At 33.0% G+C, this 17,654-nt stretch overlaps 2 protein-coding genes across 2 annotated transcripts; both read left to right on the plus strand.

Moving 5' to 3' along the window:
* Positions 1-7,120: 7,120 nt before the first annotated feature.
* Positions 7,121-10,392, plus strand: them6 (thioesterase superfamily member 6). Its single transcript, XM_065276749.2, has 3 exons — positions 7,121-7,211; positions 9,122-9,629; positions 10,049-10,392. Coding segments are annotated over exons 1-3 (621 nt in total). The 5' UTR covers positions 7,121-7,209; the 3' UTR covers positions 10,160-10,392.
* A 1,022-nt stretch (positions 10,393-11,414) lies between these two features.
* On the plus strand, positions 11,415-15,217 carry LOC135767119 (protein THEM6). The gene is made up of 3 exons (XM_065276750.1): positions 11,415-11,480; positions 11,938-12,442; positions 12,540-15,217. The coding sequence occupies exons 2-3, from the start codon at positions 11,942-11,944 to the stop codon at positions 12,645-12,647; spliced, it is 609 nt and encodes a 202-aa protein (XP_065132822.1). The 5' UTR covers positions 11,415-11,480; positions 11,938-11,941; the 3' UTR covers positions 12,648-15,217.
* Positions 15,218-17,654: the final 2,437 nt, after the last annotated feature.

The following is a 17,654-nucleotide window of genomic DNA, read 5'->3' on the forward strand; positions in this document are numbered from 1 at the left end:
ATCTGCTGTTAATTGGTAAACTGTAATACGTTTGTACTTTAATAATTACTATAGTATGGTTCAAAATCACTATAGTAGCCTATCTAGGAAATGTATTACAGTTTGCTGCTATAGTCTACAGCAATATTGTTTATGTGGATAGTTTGACAAACTGCTCCTATCAGTACATATTTCTCTAAGGAGGAATTCAAAAGTTGTAAGGTTGTAAAGGGTGTCGGTCATTTTATTGTTTTTTAAGCGAGGTGTATTGAACATTTACTTTGTTTAAATATGTTGGCACTTTCATTGTTATTGACTGACTTTGTTATTGATACTATTCCGTTCTCATGATTTCAGCACCAAGGATAGCGACACGTGAACAAATGATTCAGCCTAGCTGCCGCCATGTTGATATCAAAACGATTGTTTTGTATAAGGATGCTGGTCATTCAGCCATCAAAACACAGAAAATACAACATTTTATACATTTCCACAGGACAAAGAACCTCAGAAAACGTGGATTGGTAAAATAAGAATAATAATTTTGAGAAAATCTGTTTTGTTATTCGCCTGTTGGCTAATCATTAATTTCTAATGTTGTGCGCATGCTTACTTTTCTTTTAAACACTAATAAAGTCCTAACTAAATGCATATCTCCAATTCATACAGATTACAAAATAATGCAAGGAATGAATAATTTAAAAACTTTTCTTCTGTAAGTTTTTAAGCACATTGAAAAGAATCAACAGAAGCAGGATTCATTTTTAACTAACATTTGTACACTACACAACATATGGGGTTTAACACCTGCACAACGAACTATCACGTAAATCACATGTTATTAAGTCAAGCACACATTATTAACCCTCATAAGACCCTATTTAAATGACCCCAGGGATTAAAAGAGTAATTACAAAAAATATATACATTTTTAATGATACAAATAATATATAATTTTTTTTCATTTGCTTCCCATCTATACATTAATGCTGATAGTAAAGAAAATGACCCCAAGGGTCTTATTAGGGTTAAGTCAATCACACATTATGAAGTCAATGTTTATGCCGTATAACAAAGAAAATACATACAAAATACTATATTAGTGTTTTAAAGAAAAGTATACATGATACATTTAATTTGAATAAAAAACAGGCTAATATCCAAATCAGATTTTATGTATGCCAAATTCTCATCTTAAATTACGCCAAATGTCCCTTCTCATTTTAACATTCCATGTTTTCTGAGGTTCTTTGTACTATGGAAATTTGTAAAATTATGTATTTTGATTATATTGTGTAATAATTATGTATTTTTTATATTATGTGTTTAGATGGCTGAATGACCAGCATCCTAATACAAAACAATTGGTTTAAAGCGCACGCTCTGGACGTCCATCCCTCACAGCCTTGGTTTGGCATCAACATGGAAGCGTACTGAATTAGGCACGAGGCCTTTAAAACAGGACAAAAAGATTGCAACATATTGTTTCACTGCTGTCATAAAAATATATTCATTTTTGATCCATATTACATTTTCACAAAGATGATAATTTGTAGTCATGTTAAATATATTACTTAAAATGAGGCCACTCCCCAAACAATGATGGCCTGTTTTGGCATTGTTGGGACATTTATATGCATTTGACAGATGCTTGCTAATTTTTTTTAAAGAATATGTGTGATCTCTGGGATTGATCCTACAACCTTTTGCCCTGTTAATGCAATGCACTACCAGTTTAGCTACGTGACATTTTCTATGTTTATATAACCCAACAGTCAGACTTGTCCATTTTTACCCAACATTGGGTTAAAACAGTTCAAAATTTTTTGATTGCACAGTAAAAGTTAATGATATACCAGATCAGATAAAATATTGTCTTATACTAAACAAAAAGTACCATGTCAAATTACCAAAGTGTAAAAGGTAGTAGTAATACCATAGTACTTTTTTGGCAATTAAAGGGATAGTTCACCCAAAAATGAAAATTCTGTCATTTACTCACTCTCAAGTTATTTTAAACCCACATAAATTTCTTTGTTCTGATGAACAAGGAAGATATTTTGAGAAATGTTTGTAACCAAACCGTTCGTGGATCCCATTCACTTCCATGAGAAAGGGGGTCCACGAACTGTTTGGTTACGAACATTTCTCAAAATATCTTCCTTCTTGTTCATCAGAACAAATACATTTATGTGGGTTTATCATAACATCAAGTGAGTAAATGATGGCAGAATTTTCATTTTTGGGTGAACTATCCCTTTAATCAAACAACAAAGACAATTTTTTTAACCGTATTATGGACGGTTTCATTGGACGCACGTGCGTTGTCGCAGTTACGCTTCTGGTCAGAAATGTACTTCCGGTTTCTGTTTGTTTAATGTTGTGACTATAGTGGCTAAAATGAACTATGGAACAAATACCTCATCAAAAATTACAGATGTTTTGGTTTCCTATAGACAAGCGGACTGTTACTGCTGAAACCGTCAATTTTCAACATTTCATTTTTGGAAAGTAAAGTGCATGTAAGCAGTGCTTAGCACTACCACATAGTCCATTACTGCCTTTCAATGTCTAATTACACAGAAAATAACCCTTTAAATGTAATGGCAAGAGAGTGACCCCATTTCTGTAGCTGCAATTTCCATGGCTGTGTATATGTTTGTGTGTTTAATAGAGAAATAAAGAGACTATATAATGTGACATAAAAGTGTTGGTACCATCTCTCTATGTGTCTAAAAGCCGAACAAATGATTTGCTCCTGGGTAACTCTCATCCTCAGCAAAGACAAATTGAGTGTCACCCGACTTTAATAATGCACACTCCCATGACTGATAATAATACAATTTATTTCCCGAACACCCTTGCCGCTAATGAATGTTTCCACCCCAAACAAACTCTTTATAAAACACAGCCACCCAGGTGACATCCGCCTAACCCAAGACTCAGTTATGTTTGTTCTCAGCTGATCCACTTTGTCATAAAAATAAGGCTTTGGCGATGTCATTATCCCCTTCTGCTAAATCAATAAAACAAGGTGTGTGTGCGTGTCACACAAAGCAAGGTTGAGTTTTCAGCCAACACGATTGACACCAAGAATCTGTCGCCATGGTGATCTGATCCCAGACTGACATTAATGTTGGTTTATGAGAAGGAATTCTGTTTTTCTTTCCGTTTATTTGTTGCGTGGAGACTGTATCGGTCTTCCTTATCTCTCCACATAATCCCGTAAGATTGTTTATTTTGATATTCAGTGTTATTGTTTATTTTTGGGGAGTATTAAACTCTGTGATGGAGCGGGGGTGGGATCAAAGCAAGCTGACCCACATTCAAATGCATTTGTATAAGTCTGGATACATGGTGAGCTTGTTTGTGTAGCCTACTGTACTTAAACAAACATATATGTGCAGCCACTATGCTGCGTGTTTTTGTGTATTTATTGTGTGAGTAATTACCCCAGGGACCGAACTGGCCTATGTCGACCCAGATTAGAGTAATTAGACAACTGTTTGGAGCAGATGAAAGATGCGGTACACGGACACACACAAACAAAAACACACACATCGGTTCATAGCTTCTTGTCTCTCCTTGAAGAGCCCTAAATAATAAGATGAGAGTACTTCATTGAGCACTTTGTCACTAGACATAGCTGTTTCTGGAAATGCTCTTTAAGTGTAAATGAAAGGTTGCATATTTGTTTGTGGTTGCAAATATTGTATTTTTTTCATATTAGGCAAGAGGAAGAGGCGGGCCATAACGTAAACAGCTTTGAAGGATAACAGCTTTGAAAGTCACATTTTAACAAAGACAATATGAGCAAACAGATGTTCCCTTTTCAGTAATCTTTGGGGGGATAAAACAAGGGCTTTAGCACAAGCAAAACGCTCTCTCTCTCTCACGCACGCACACAAACACATCCAGACATCTGTCTTCATGTTGCTGTCTTCTTAAGGTCAAAGAATAAGCAGATTGACTGATTGATGTTGAGCACTTTGTGTGTGTGTGTGTGGGTTCGTCAAATGAATTTACAACTCATCCCAACACACACAACTCACAATCGCTCAACACAGCTGGCTTTTCACCAGTGACCCTTCAATAGGTACATTACTATTTCAGAAACGCGTTGGCCCGATCGATACACTTCCATTAACGTGACAAACGACTGTTTTTCAACCGCAGTCTCATCTCGACAGAATTACAAGATGGCATGTATGTCAAGTGTCATGAGTAATGCCTATTTCAAAACGATGCCTATCTGTTTGTCTGTCTGGAATTTCAGACCATTTATTTTCGTTTATCCGAAATGGGACAGACGTTGCAGAAGCGTTCATTTGATGCTAAGGCTTTGTTTAATACGAATGGAGGCTATGGAAGAAGGCTACAGTAATTTTCTGTCTCTTTCAGGCCAAGCTTTTCTTTCAAAGGCCGTTTCATTCATCTCCCTCAATGACAATGCCAGACTCAATCTGCTATAATTCATCATTCATATTGACTTACAGCATTTCTCAGAGGACATGAACTGCAGGCAAAGCAGAGACAAATTCAACTGATATGAAAGATCCCTGAATCCATAAAATGGCGGGGGACCTTATAGAAATGTAAATCTTATGCAACCCACGCTTTGTGAATTTAAACAAATGAGCAACCCGGATTTGAAGCTTTTGTTTTTATATAGCATTTGTTCAGGTGTTGTAAAAATCTGAAATAAAGAAAGTGGTGGATCCAAGAATTGCTTAGCTTTTCTACAGTAAATATTGTCATTACGGTCAACACTATAGTGCTGTATTCACAATAGCTTAGGGTAGGACTGTGCAATTACAAAGACAAGATAATCGAGGTAAAACAAATTTTGTGTGATTAAAATATAAATCACATGCTGCTGGACCAATGTGTTTTTAAGCAGTGTTGGGAAAAGTTACTTTCAAAAGTAATGCATTACAATATTAAGTTACTCCCCAATAAAGTAACTAATTGCATTAGTTACTTTTCATGGAAAGTAATGCTTACGTTACTTTTGCGTTACTTTTTCTTATTTGGCTGAGGCTTGATCTCTTTCAGGCCTTGCAGGTGTTTTTATTATCACAAAAATGTCGAGCTGTGGCCTGCCATCTGCGTTTTTTGACTCAACACATAGTAAATAAACTATGCTGGGCTGGAACAACCCATTGAAATGCAAATTTGATTTGGTTAAAAATATTCCACCAATACTATTCGCTACTGCACACTTTATGAAGAAAACGTTCTGATATCTTTCCATTAAGAATACAGCCATGTGCTGTATCTGCGGTGATGATCATACACAATATTTTTAAAAAGTTGCTTAATATTTCTTCCTTATTTCTGAGTTGCTTTGGATAAAAGCTTTTGCAAAACTAGATGTCAACATTAAAATTATAAGATTGTATTTGCATACATGTATTTCTTTGTGTATTTTTAGAATAAGGATAAATTGATGATATATGTGTGCGATTGCAATTAATATATCACATCGTTATTTACAGTTGCATTCTCTCTCTTTTTTTATTGATAAACAATGAAGAGTACAAAATACAAAAGTCACAGTATAAACATTATATACATTAACATTTGTATAAACTGTGACATAAACATTTACAAAAGAAGCATGTAACAATTTTTAGTATTTTTATTAATATTTTAAAGAAAGAAACAACAAAAAAACAACAAGAGACAGGAAAAAAGAAAAAAAGCGAGGGTTAAAGTATACAAATTAAAGTCTTTACATATTAAAGTAGTTTTTCTTGCATTTTTTGTTTAGTAAGGATTCAAAAGTATTTAAATACATGTTAAATTCCTTTAGAAATATACTAAAAAGTGGTTTAGTGTTGATGAAATTTGCACAGAAAGTAAATAAGATAATTCATATCCCAGAACTATGTCCTTAAAATTAATTAATATATCTTCCTGAATATTGTCATTAATTAACTTCTCAATTTTTTTCCAAAACTGTCTACACTGTAAAAAAATTCCGTAGAAATTGCAGCTGGGTTGCCGGTAATTTACCGTAGATTTAAGTTTATGTTTTTTACTGGCAACATTTTGTTCAAAGTTAAATGAACATTAAACATTTACAAGTCTTTGTCTTTACAGAGTAAAACTAAAAAAACAGCATCAAGCAAAACATTCTGGGAAACAAAATCTGAAGCAAAAAACAAAAAAAGGTTGATGATGATTTCTGGTTCCCAGAATGCTTTGCATAAGGCTGTTATTGTATAGTTTTATTCTGTAAAGATAAAATGTTAATATTTAAAATTTATTTAACTTTGAACAAACTCTTGCCAGTAAATAACATAAATTTAAATCTACGGTAAATCACCGGCAACCCGGCTGCAATAACATTGTAATTTCTACAAAATTTTTTTACAGTGTAGTTTAATGACATGTCCAAAATACGTGGTACACAGTTTCCATTTGAACTTGGCAAAATAAACATCTTATATCAATATCAGCTTTATATTTCTTCATGAAATGTTTGACAGGGTAAAATGTATGATTAATTTAAAAGACACTTCTTTGACTTTATTATTAAGAAAATATTTTTGTTGAAGGGACCAAATTGTTCCAATTCAAATTATGAAATAATCCATTCCAATAAGAGATTATAGGTGGCACTGTAATAGTTTGAAGAAAAAGGGATCTAACTTCATAATTTTTATTCTTTTGATCAGAGAAACAGATTTTACCTATAAGAGTTTGTTTTTTTGATCAGGAGGGAAGGCATATATAAATGTAGTATAAGTATCATTTTTAAGTAACATCTTAATTCCAGATGGTATTGCTCCCATTACAATAGCAAATTGCTAAGGGGTGACTGGTATATTATATTCTGAAATAAATTCTGTGTAAGTCAGTAATAAACCTCTTTTATTAAAAAGCTGATTTACTAAAAGCAAACCATTGTTGAACCATTGGTCAAAAAAGAGAGATCTATTTTTATATAAGATATTTCGATTGTTCCATATGAAACACTTATGGGGGGTAAAATTATGCTAATATATTAAAGCCCATGCCAACAATACCTGCTGATGAAAGTTAAATAGTTTAACTGGGATTTTTGAAATGTCAAAATTACACATTAACAGTTGCATTATCGGGCCAACACACGAGCCGTTTCAGTGACGTCACGTGGAGGGGGCGTGCCATGCGTTCAGTCGAGTCGAGGACTAAAGACGTAAAGACGCAGGGCACCGGCTGTAAAGCGAGCACCGACCGAGCATGTAAGTTTGGTGTCACTCTGTCATGTCATTTTTAACTTTAAAAGTATCGTAATTTGTTGTAATTGCTAAACTAAAATCGCCGTTCAAGCCAGTGCACAACAGTGTTTATGCGTATGAAACGCTACTGTGATTGTTTTAACAGAGAAAGAGAGATTATGCGTATGTCTGAGAAGTAACTTAACATGTTAGTGATATTCTGTCGGAGGTTTTCTAAAACATATGTACCGTTGTGAGATGTTAAATTAGTTGATCAAGCGACAACGGATCCCTCGAGTTTATACGAGTCTTACCAGCCTAACAAGTTCTGCTTGAATGAGTCTTCAAAAGTCGTGCAAATCTCAGAAAACCTTAACTTTACTTTCGAGTTCAAAAAGTCATGACAGCGTTTTTATATTTACCGTCCGTCACATTATTTTAAATAAAATAAGATTCACTTGCATAACATATTTGTTCAACAACTTGTTAGAGCCTAACAACAATAAGCAACAATAAAATAAATAGCCTGAAAAAATTAAAAACTGGAATTGAGATCATACAAATAAGACACAAAGAGAAGTGTGTTTTTTTTTACTTTAATTAAAGCCAAGAAGTAACTTAATATGATGTTTAACTTCTACATTAAATAACAATAACATTGTGCTGTCTTTTAGCCTTTTCTTTATGAATATGTTTCTTCTCCATAATCAGAGAAAAACTAATATAATAAAGGCCACATTTGATAGTGATCTGATTAAAAATGTAATCTTAAATATTAAATTTGAAATATTTTATTTAAAATAATATTTTTTAAGAAAATATATAATTTCATGACAGTAGCTGCATTTCCATTAGAGATTTGCGCAAAACTTTAGCGTTATTTTCTAAATGTCGACAAAGAACTAATTGGGAAATGACAGCATTTCCATTAATCGATGATTTGCAACTGAAACGTAATTTTTCCTCTTGCAATAAGTGAATCCAAACATCACTTCGACTGATATTGCTAGGTTTACAAAAATCACATCCACCACATTGCACTGTAAAAAACACACAACTTATTTGTCAAATCAACATATCTTTTTTATGTTACTTTAACTTAAAAAATGAATTTAAACAGCTTCAACCTGATTTTATAAGTTATTTCTACTTTTCACAAACCAAAACAAGCAAAACCAAGTTGTTTAACTTCATGCTGATTTTTTTACAGTGTAGGCATTATTTTCAACCGATGAAGACGTAAGAGTATTATCCAAACATTAATGCCAAGGAAAGGCCCTTATAATTAAGCGGCAACGTGTAGGTGTTTATTGGAAGTAATAATACATTATTTTAAATCAAAAGACATGTAGGAGTGTTATACAAACATTATTGGCAAGAAAAGCCTCTTATACTTGGAAATAAAATAATTGAGGTGTTCCTGTGAGGTTTTAGTACATACCAGTACCACGTCATCTTCAAATTATATTTATATGACTAACTTGCATCAGGTGATCTGAAAATGCGAATAAACTGTTTCCAAAGCAGTTTTCCGAAATACACCTTTTCTGAATTGCCTGAGAAACCACCTCATGCGAATATAAACTTTTTACGAAATGTATGTGTTTGCATTTAGCATATTTTCAATTCCCAATGTAATAGAAACACAGCTACTGTAAATCATTTATGGAAAGATTTATTGTCATAGATCTCTTTTTGCACAAAAAGCTCTTTATATAGTCCTGATTATATATGTTTACACAAAAGGCTTTTTATGTATATATCCTTCGATAGCAATTTTGCACTTCACTTGAATAAAAATCCTCTGAATTTCTAAAAGAAGTAATACTTGTCAATGTCAGTGGAGGTCACTGCAGTGCCATGTAAAGTATCCACACATGTTGTATTTTTATTAAATGTTTTCATGCTTCAGTTGTTTCTTCTGTATATTATAGGGAAGGGGACACACTGCTGTGGATTCTGGCCGTGTTGTTGCTTCTGTTCTGCAGTTTGGATGTGTGGTATTTCATCCGAGCAGTGGCTGTGGTGACCAGGGCTTGGTTCCAGTCTCCTGTATTTGACATCACAGGCGAGCAGACCCTCAATGGTCGGGTCCTTCTCCATGACATTGACCTTTGCCACATGAACAATGCCCGCTACCTACGCGAGTGTGATTTTGCCCGTTTCTCTTTATATACCCGCAATGGGGTGTTCAAGGCTTTACGGGCCCTAGGGGCCACCATGGTTGTTGGGGCAACTACCATCCGCTACAGGCGCCCATTGTGTGTTGGTGAGGGATTTAAGCTGTGCAGTCGAATCATCACCTGGGATGAGAAATCGTTTTACCTGGAGCAGCGGTTTGTGTCCTGTAAGGATGGAGTGGTCTCTGCTATCATGTTCTGCAAACAGAATATACTGCGCAGCAGCCCGGATAAGATCCTGCAGTACCTGTGCAAAAGAAAGGTGAGCAGCCACCATATACTCTATGCAGCTCTTAAATCAGTTATTTTAGTAATAAAATGGTGTCACTATTTACACATCCTCATGTTGTTCTGTCCCTGTATTAATTCATTTCTTCAAGAGCATTATAACACTGATCCATATGCCCTTTATGCTTATAGTGTTCTGAATTAACATGAACATTTGTGTACACTATTAAAGTATATGCCTTTAAAGACTTTAGATAAATCAGTATTAATCACATCAAGAGAGATATTGCATCTCAATTTTGTGTTTCAAGAAAGAAAATAATGGGGTTGACTAAATAAAAACAAATGAATCATTTTTAGGTAAACTTGTATACTCCTGAATTTTGTAAATCTCATTTTGCCCGTATCTGGTTCAGAATCGACAATATAAGACTTATTAACCGATTTTTCTAGGTTGACGTACCAGAAGTTCCTGAAGACCTGCAGCACTGGATCAATTTCATCTCTGCCAGCAGTAAAGCTCTCAGAGAGGAAAGTGGACTGGATAACACAAAGACTAAATGAGGACTCAAACAGAGGCACTGCTTTAAATGGACTCTTACACACTGGTTTACAGAACATTATGATTGGCACACATTAGTGTCTCAAATGTTTCAATAATAAAAACGTGAATTGTGCTTTGTTGTACTTTCAGTTTTTGGCCACATGTCACTTACAAAGTATCAGAATTGTTTGTGGATATATAGGATATACTGTATACAACAAGTTATTAAAACTAAAAACATGAATAAAAACTAAAATACACAATTTGAACTTGTTTTCTATGCAGTATTGAACAAAGAAAACTTTTTTGTTATTTTGACTATGTTTTCCCCATTTCAATTTTCAGTAAATAAATGCTAATAAAAAAAATGTATTAAGAATTTGGCCGAAATGTTGTCGGAAGTTGACAGAATGACACAAAACTTACCATTTACCTTAAAAACTGAATACACTGAAAAAAATGATTCATTCAATTTACTCAATTTTTTTAAGGTAAGTTGTTGCAATCAATTTATTTAAGCTACATTTAAACAAAGATTTTTTTGTTTTGTTATGCCCTATTCATTTTTTTGTTTAAATGTAGCTTAAATAAATTGATTACCTTAAAAAATTTTGTAAATTGAATGAATCATTTTTTTCAGTGAAACTATAAATAGTAAATATAGGAAAACTGAAAGTGACCATTGAAATAGTATCTTTTTTTTCTTGGCTGTATATATCGGCTTTGCAACGTGTTTTTATTACCAATCACATTATAGCAATAAACAAGAAAATAATCGATTACATATCAGAATATGGTAAAACAGTTGCTTAAACAAATATGCATTTGTGACGTATTTTTAAAATAAAATACATACATGAGCAGGGAAAACATTTATATTTTAATAAGATGTAATATGGTACAAAAACAAACATACAGTAGGTGAAATAAACACAGATTTACGTATAGAAGAAATGTCAAGCTGCTCGCGGTTTTGGCTAGAAGGTATACAGTAAATGCCGAAATCTCGCGAGATGTTACGTTTAGGGTTAGAATTGGCGGTACCGTAGGCGTAGGATTAGGATAAAACAGCGCTTCTGGCTAGATTGGGTTCAGTTTTGGCCTAATCCTGTGAGATACTGGGTTTAGGGTTAGGTTTGGGGGGTATGATTAGGATAAAACAGCGCCCGTCCGGCGAGATTTCACGAGATTTCGGCGTTTGTTGTATCCCTTCTAGCCACAATTTCTGAGCTCAGGGAGGCCTAGTGACGCAGTCACGTGGTTTCGTTCCTCAACCAATCGGAGCGCAGTTTCAGTCAGTGCGGAAGTACAGGAAGCCGGTTGCTCAAAGCCTTCATTCGCGTGAGTAGCATAAGAATATCATATATTACAAGATTATAATGAATAAGATTCATAAATTAACTTAGGCTATCAACGAATGTTATGTCGTTTGAATAAACCGGTTAACTTGGGTCGGTTTTATTTCACGACCTTGCCGATGCTCTGTCGTCTGGTTCAACTAAACAGAAATTTTACGTTAATTTTCTTAATGAATGACATCACTGATAGTTTCTTTTGCTACGGTTTAATAAACGCTGTTTGGGTTACAATTATACTAAATCATTACCTCATATACTGTCTTTCATCTTTAAAGTTCATAATTTTTAGTTAGAATCTGTTAGTTTTAATGTATTACATTAGTAAAGTATTAAAAATGCACTAGAATAGAAATGTTGAATGATTCACTTATTCTGTGACGTTGTCAACGTCAATAGCCTAATTCATGATGTGAATATTTAATGATCTTCACTGTAAACAGAACCATGCTGCTGTGGGTTCTGTCCGGGTCTCTGGTTCTGTTCAGCAGTATCGATGTCTGGTACTTCCTGAGAGGTTCCTGGATGGTGATCAAGTCCTTGTTCCAGGGCCCGATCCAAGATGTTCTGGCCGAGCAGGTGGTTCACGGACGGGTTCTTCTTCACGATCTGGACTACATGTTTCACATGAATAACGCTCGCTATCTGCGCGAGTGCGACTTCGCCCGCTTTGCGCACAACACCCGAAACGGGCTTTTCAGGGCCGCCCGGGCGCTCAACGCCACGATGGTGGTCGGAGCGTCGACCATCCGCTACAGGCGCTCGCTGGTTCTCGGCGAGGCGTTTGAGCTGCGGACCCGCATCGTGTCCTGGGACGAGAAGTCCTTCTACCTGGAGCAGAGGTTCGTCTCCAAGTCCGATGGGTTCATCTCAGCTGTCATGCTGTGCAGACAGAATGTGATCCGCAGCTCTCCAGAGAAGATCTTGGACTTCCTGTGCAAGAGAACGGTATGGATTAACTTACCTGGTAAACTTTCTTTGAAAGGGGTGTGTTGAATGTTCTTCTCTAACTAACATAAATGCCATCTCTGTCTGTCTATTTAAGGTGGAGTGCCCTGATGTACCTGAGGATCTGCAGCACTGGATTCGGTTCATCACCGCCAGCAGTCAGGCATTGAGAGCAGAAAGTGGATTAGATGAGAAGACCAAATGATCACTTCAAAGACTCTTACCATAAACCTCCCTTGTGCATGTAAGTGTCCCCATCATGCTAACCTTGAATTGTGTAACTTCTCTCTAAGATTAGAACGTGCGAAAGGGATTACTGATCCAGGACCAGTGGCTTTTTTATCATAAATCTGTTTGTCTATTTATTCTGTGTTCTGTATGGTTTGTTTTAGTTTAGAAATTTAACTGATGTATTTAAAATTCCAATTGAGAGGCTGCAAGTAAAAAAAAAAGATACATGCTTACATGAACGAATGTTTGAGGTTGATAATCATGACTTGAATTTCAGAGTGTTTTCAACACTCACACGACCAAATGAGCATCATTTTTTAAGTTGAAGTGTGTACAGTAATATCAGCTCGACTGGAGTAACCAAACAAGATAATAAATGTTTTCAAATGGGGTTTCCAAGCACTCCCACAGGCTGTCATCACATAGGCCCTGTCCCAAATGGCACCCTAAACACTCACGGCCTTCCTACAAATCAGCACTTTTGTGGTGTGCAATGCCACTTTGGTTATCGGGAAGACGTCTGTTGCGAAGTTTGCACAAAAGCGGGTTCAGGAAAAGTGTGCATCGAGGGCGCATATTGACTGGCCCATGAGTACACTTTTCAAACCTAAAATAAGAGATGGGAGGCGAGGGTGAAGAATTGAAGAATTATGCGTAGATATGAATAAATGGCAAGTCCACATAAAGTGTGCCATTTGGGACCCAGCCGTAGTCTAAACCCAAAATAACACCAAAGGTTAGCCAGTGTTACTGTTTTAGGTTGGTTTGAACAGACCAGTGGTGTAGTTGGGGCCATACGCACGTATACACAGTATGCTTACTTGTTCTACATCGCTGTTTGCGTATAACAACTTTTCCATTAGATAGTACACCCCGGTACGGTTCACTACACCTCACTTGTGGGGTGTTTTCCACTCTGTACAGTTACTAGCACCTGATACTTTTTTTTAGTACCACTTCGGTTGAGGTTCCAGCCAAACTGATACTAAAACGTGACGTGTAATGGGGCGTACACACCAAATGCGAATTCAACGAATTGCGCAAGTAGATTACATACAAAGTTAATGCAAATAGACACGAACTGATGCTGGGCGATGCAAATGACGTGAATTGGATGGCGCGATTGCCACAAAAACGCGCTATTCGTCTCTGCGCAAGTATAAAATATTCAACTCAAGCAAAAAATTCACATGACACAAAGTTAAATCCCGCGAGTAATCAAGAGTGAGGAACACAATGCTTCGCGTTTGGTGTGTATGCAGCATGATAGCACTGCAGATCACTGATTGGTCAGAGAGAATCTTCACTATCAGCGTCATTGTTAAATGCAAGATTAGCTTACCTCTGTGCGGCATTAAACAAACTAAGCAATGTTGTCATCTGTGCTTTGTTGTACAAGTTTCCAAACTCCCTTTTAGCAGTGAGAAACATCCACATGGTGATAATCAAGAACACCATTCCATCGAAATGCACCGTTGTTCCTGTATTGCGCTTTTGTATGTACTGTTGGTAAAGTTACATCTATGTCGGTACCAAGTGAAATCATGCATAGTTGGTGTTAATGGTCACTTTGACTACATTTAAACAGTAAAACTATTTCAGAAGATGTATTGAATAGTAAAAATCTTGTGTATGTAATGTGATTTGTTAAAAAGATATGATGCTATATAAATAATATTGTAGTGCAGTCGACCGTACTGTAACTTTTCAACTACAGCAGTGTCCAATGAATGTAGTTGGTGTTACTGTTAAGTCACTTCTTGTTTCAAGAAATTTACGGTTTGATGATGATCAACCTCCCAATTTCACTTTCATTGTTCAAGTCCTGGGCAAGACATTACGCACAGTCACAGCGATGTTATTCTCTCAATATATAGAAAATTTGTCTGAAAAGCGCTATTACTTCATAATCGAAGTGAAGAATTATGCGTAGATATGAATAAATGGCATATTTAATTGTCAGGTTACTAGTAAAGCAAACAAATACACTGAGTTCTGTATTTTGTTTTGGTCATTCGACGTTTTCGTTAGGACTACACCACTGGAACAGACCCATGTTTTAAAACAGTATGAAGTGTTTACACTTCTTGTAAAAAATACACCTGCAAATGGCTTACCTGTATTTAACTTGCACACAATATGCTAGGGTAGGGTAAAGTGTTGTATGTGACATTACACACTTCAGCTTTAACTTGAAATTGTGTTGAAACCGATTGCGTTGAGTATTTTATTTACTACATATGGGAAACGACATTGATTTTCTGAGCACTGAAGTTGAACATATTACAGTGTTGTTTTACCCTGAATGTCATATATGAATTGTTTGTGCTGGTCAAATATATTACTGTAATTATTTATTCCAGTTTAAAGTAAAATATTCATTGTTATTTATGAAAAGGGAACATTTATTTATTAAAACGAAAATATTTTGCGCAACATATTAATTTATTAGAATAATTTATTTTAAGGAGATAAAGCACTTGTTATGAAACTTGAACATCTTGCATTATGAAATAAAATCTCCATAAAAATAAAGTTTTGTACATGTGTGTGTTATTATTGCCCCCTAGTGTCAAACATAAGAGATTAAGAAATGTATGTTACGCATTAAAGGGATAGTTCACCCAAAAATGAAAACTCTTGTCATCATTTACGCACGCTTAAAGAAAGATTTTTTGTGTAATGTTTGTAACTAACAGTTTTTGAGCACCATTATTTCGTTTTCCTACTGTGAAAGTCAATGGTGTTTTTGTTTCCTGCTTGAATACAAATATCTTTCTTTGTAAAGAAATGTATACAGGATTAACAGCTTGAGTGTGAGTAAATGATGAGTTTTACTATTCCTTTAGATACACTTTCAATGAAAAAAACTCTCAGAAATGTTTGTTTTTATCTATCATGTAGATTGTATAAAGCGGGACCCCATATGGCAAAGAAATCTGACTTGATATATATATAACTAAAATATATGTAGTTTTAACTTAATTTAACGTATTCAAATGTGGCATGTAAAAATGTATTTTCTTTGATTGAAATATAATAGGACAAAATGTATTGCTTTAAAAATATATTTATATTTTAATAATATAATAAAAATTAAAAAAGAAATGGCAAACAATACATTGGGAAAAAATATATTTAAGTAAATACATTCTGAAATGTATTTTTCTAATATATATTATATTTTAATATTCTAATAAAAATATACAAAAATGGCGGATAAAATATATTTACGCAAATACATTCTGAAATGTATTTTGCTAATATATATTATATTTTAATATTCTAATAAAAATATAAAAATGGCCGAAAATATATTTAGGCAAATACATTCTGAAATGTATTTTGCTAATATATATTATATTTGAATATTATAAAAATATACAAAAATTGCCAAAAATATATTTACATAAATACATTCTGAAATGTATTTTTGCTAATATATATTATATTTTAATAATATAATAAAAAATGGCCAAAAATAGATTGACGTTAAGACATTCTTAAATGTATTTTTGCTAATATATATTATATTTTAATAATATAATAAAAAATGGCCAAAAATATGTTTACTTAAATGCATTCTGAAATGTATTTTTGCTAATAGATGATATTTTTAATATTATAATAAAAATATACAAAAATGGCCGAAAATATATTTACGTAAATACATTCTGAAATGTATTTTTGCTAATATATATTATGTTTTAATAATATAATAAAAATGTCCAAAAATATATTTACGTTAAGACATTCTGAAATGTATTTTTGCTAATATATATTATATTTTAATATTATAAAAAATATACAAAAATGGCCAAAAATATATTTACATAAATACATTCTGAAATTTATTTTTGCTTATATATATATATATATATATATATATATATATATATATATATATATATATATATATATATATATATATATATATATATTCTAATAAAAATATAAAAAAATTGCTGATAAAATATATTTACGCAAATACATTCTGAAATGTATTTTGCTAATATATATTATATTTTAATATTCTAATAAAAATATAAAAAATGGCCGAAAATATATTTAGGCAAATATATTCTGAAATGTATTTTGCTAATATATATATTATATTTTAATATTATAAAAATATACAAAAATGGCCAAAAATATATTTACATAAATACATTCTGAAATGTATTTTTGCTAATATATATATTATATTTTAATAATATAATAAAAAATGGCCAAAAATAGATTGACGTTAAGACATTCTGAAATGTATTTTTGCTAATATATATTATATTTTAATAATATAATAAAAAATGGCCAAAAATATGTTTACGTAAATGCATTCTGAAATGTATTTTTGCTAATAGATGATATTTTTAATATTATAATAAAAATATACAAAAATGGCCGAAAATATATTTACGTAAATACATTCTGAAATGTATTTTTGCTAATATATATTATGTTTTAATAATATAATAAAAATGGCCAAAAATATATTTACGTTAAGACATTCTGAAATGTATTTTTGCTAATATATATTATATTTTAATATTATAAAAAATATACAAAAATGGCCAAAAATATATTTACATAAATACATTCTGAAATGTATTTTTGCTAATATATATTATATTTTAATAATACAATAAAAAATGGCCAAAAATATATTTACGTTAAGACATTCTGAAATGTATTTTTGCTAATATATATTATATTTTAATATTATAAAAAATATACAAAAATGGCCAAAAATATATTTACATAAATACATTCTGAAATGTATTTTTGCTAATATATATTATATTTTAATAATATAATAAAAAATGGCCAAAAATATATTTACGTTAAGACATTCTGAAATGTATTTTTGCTAATATATATTATATTTTAATAATATAATAAAAATGGCCAAAAATATGTTTACGTAAATGCATTCTGAAATGTATTTTTGCTAATAGATGATATTTTTAATATTATAATAAAA

The sequence above is a fragment of the Paramisgurnus dabryanus genome, chromosome 6 (genome assembly GCF_030506205.2).
Source record: "Paramisgurnus dabryanus chromosome 6, PD_genome_1.1, whole genome shotgun sequence".
NCBI lineage: Eukaryota > Metazoa > Chordata > Actinopteri > Cypriniformes > Cobitidae > Paramisgurnus > Paramisgurnus dabryanus.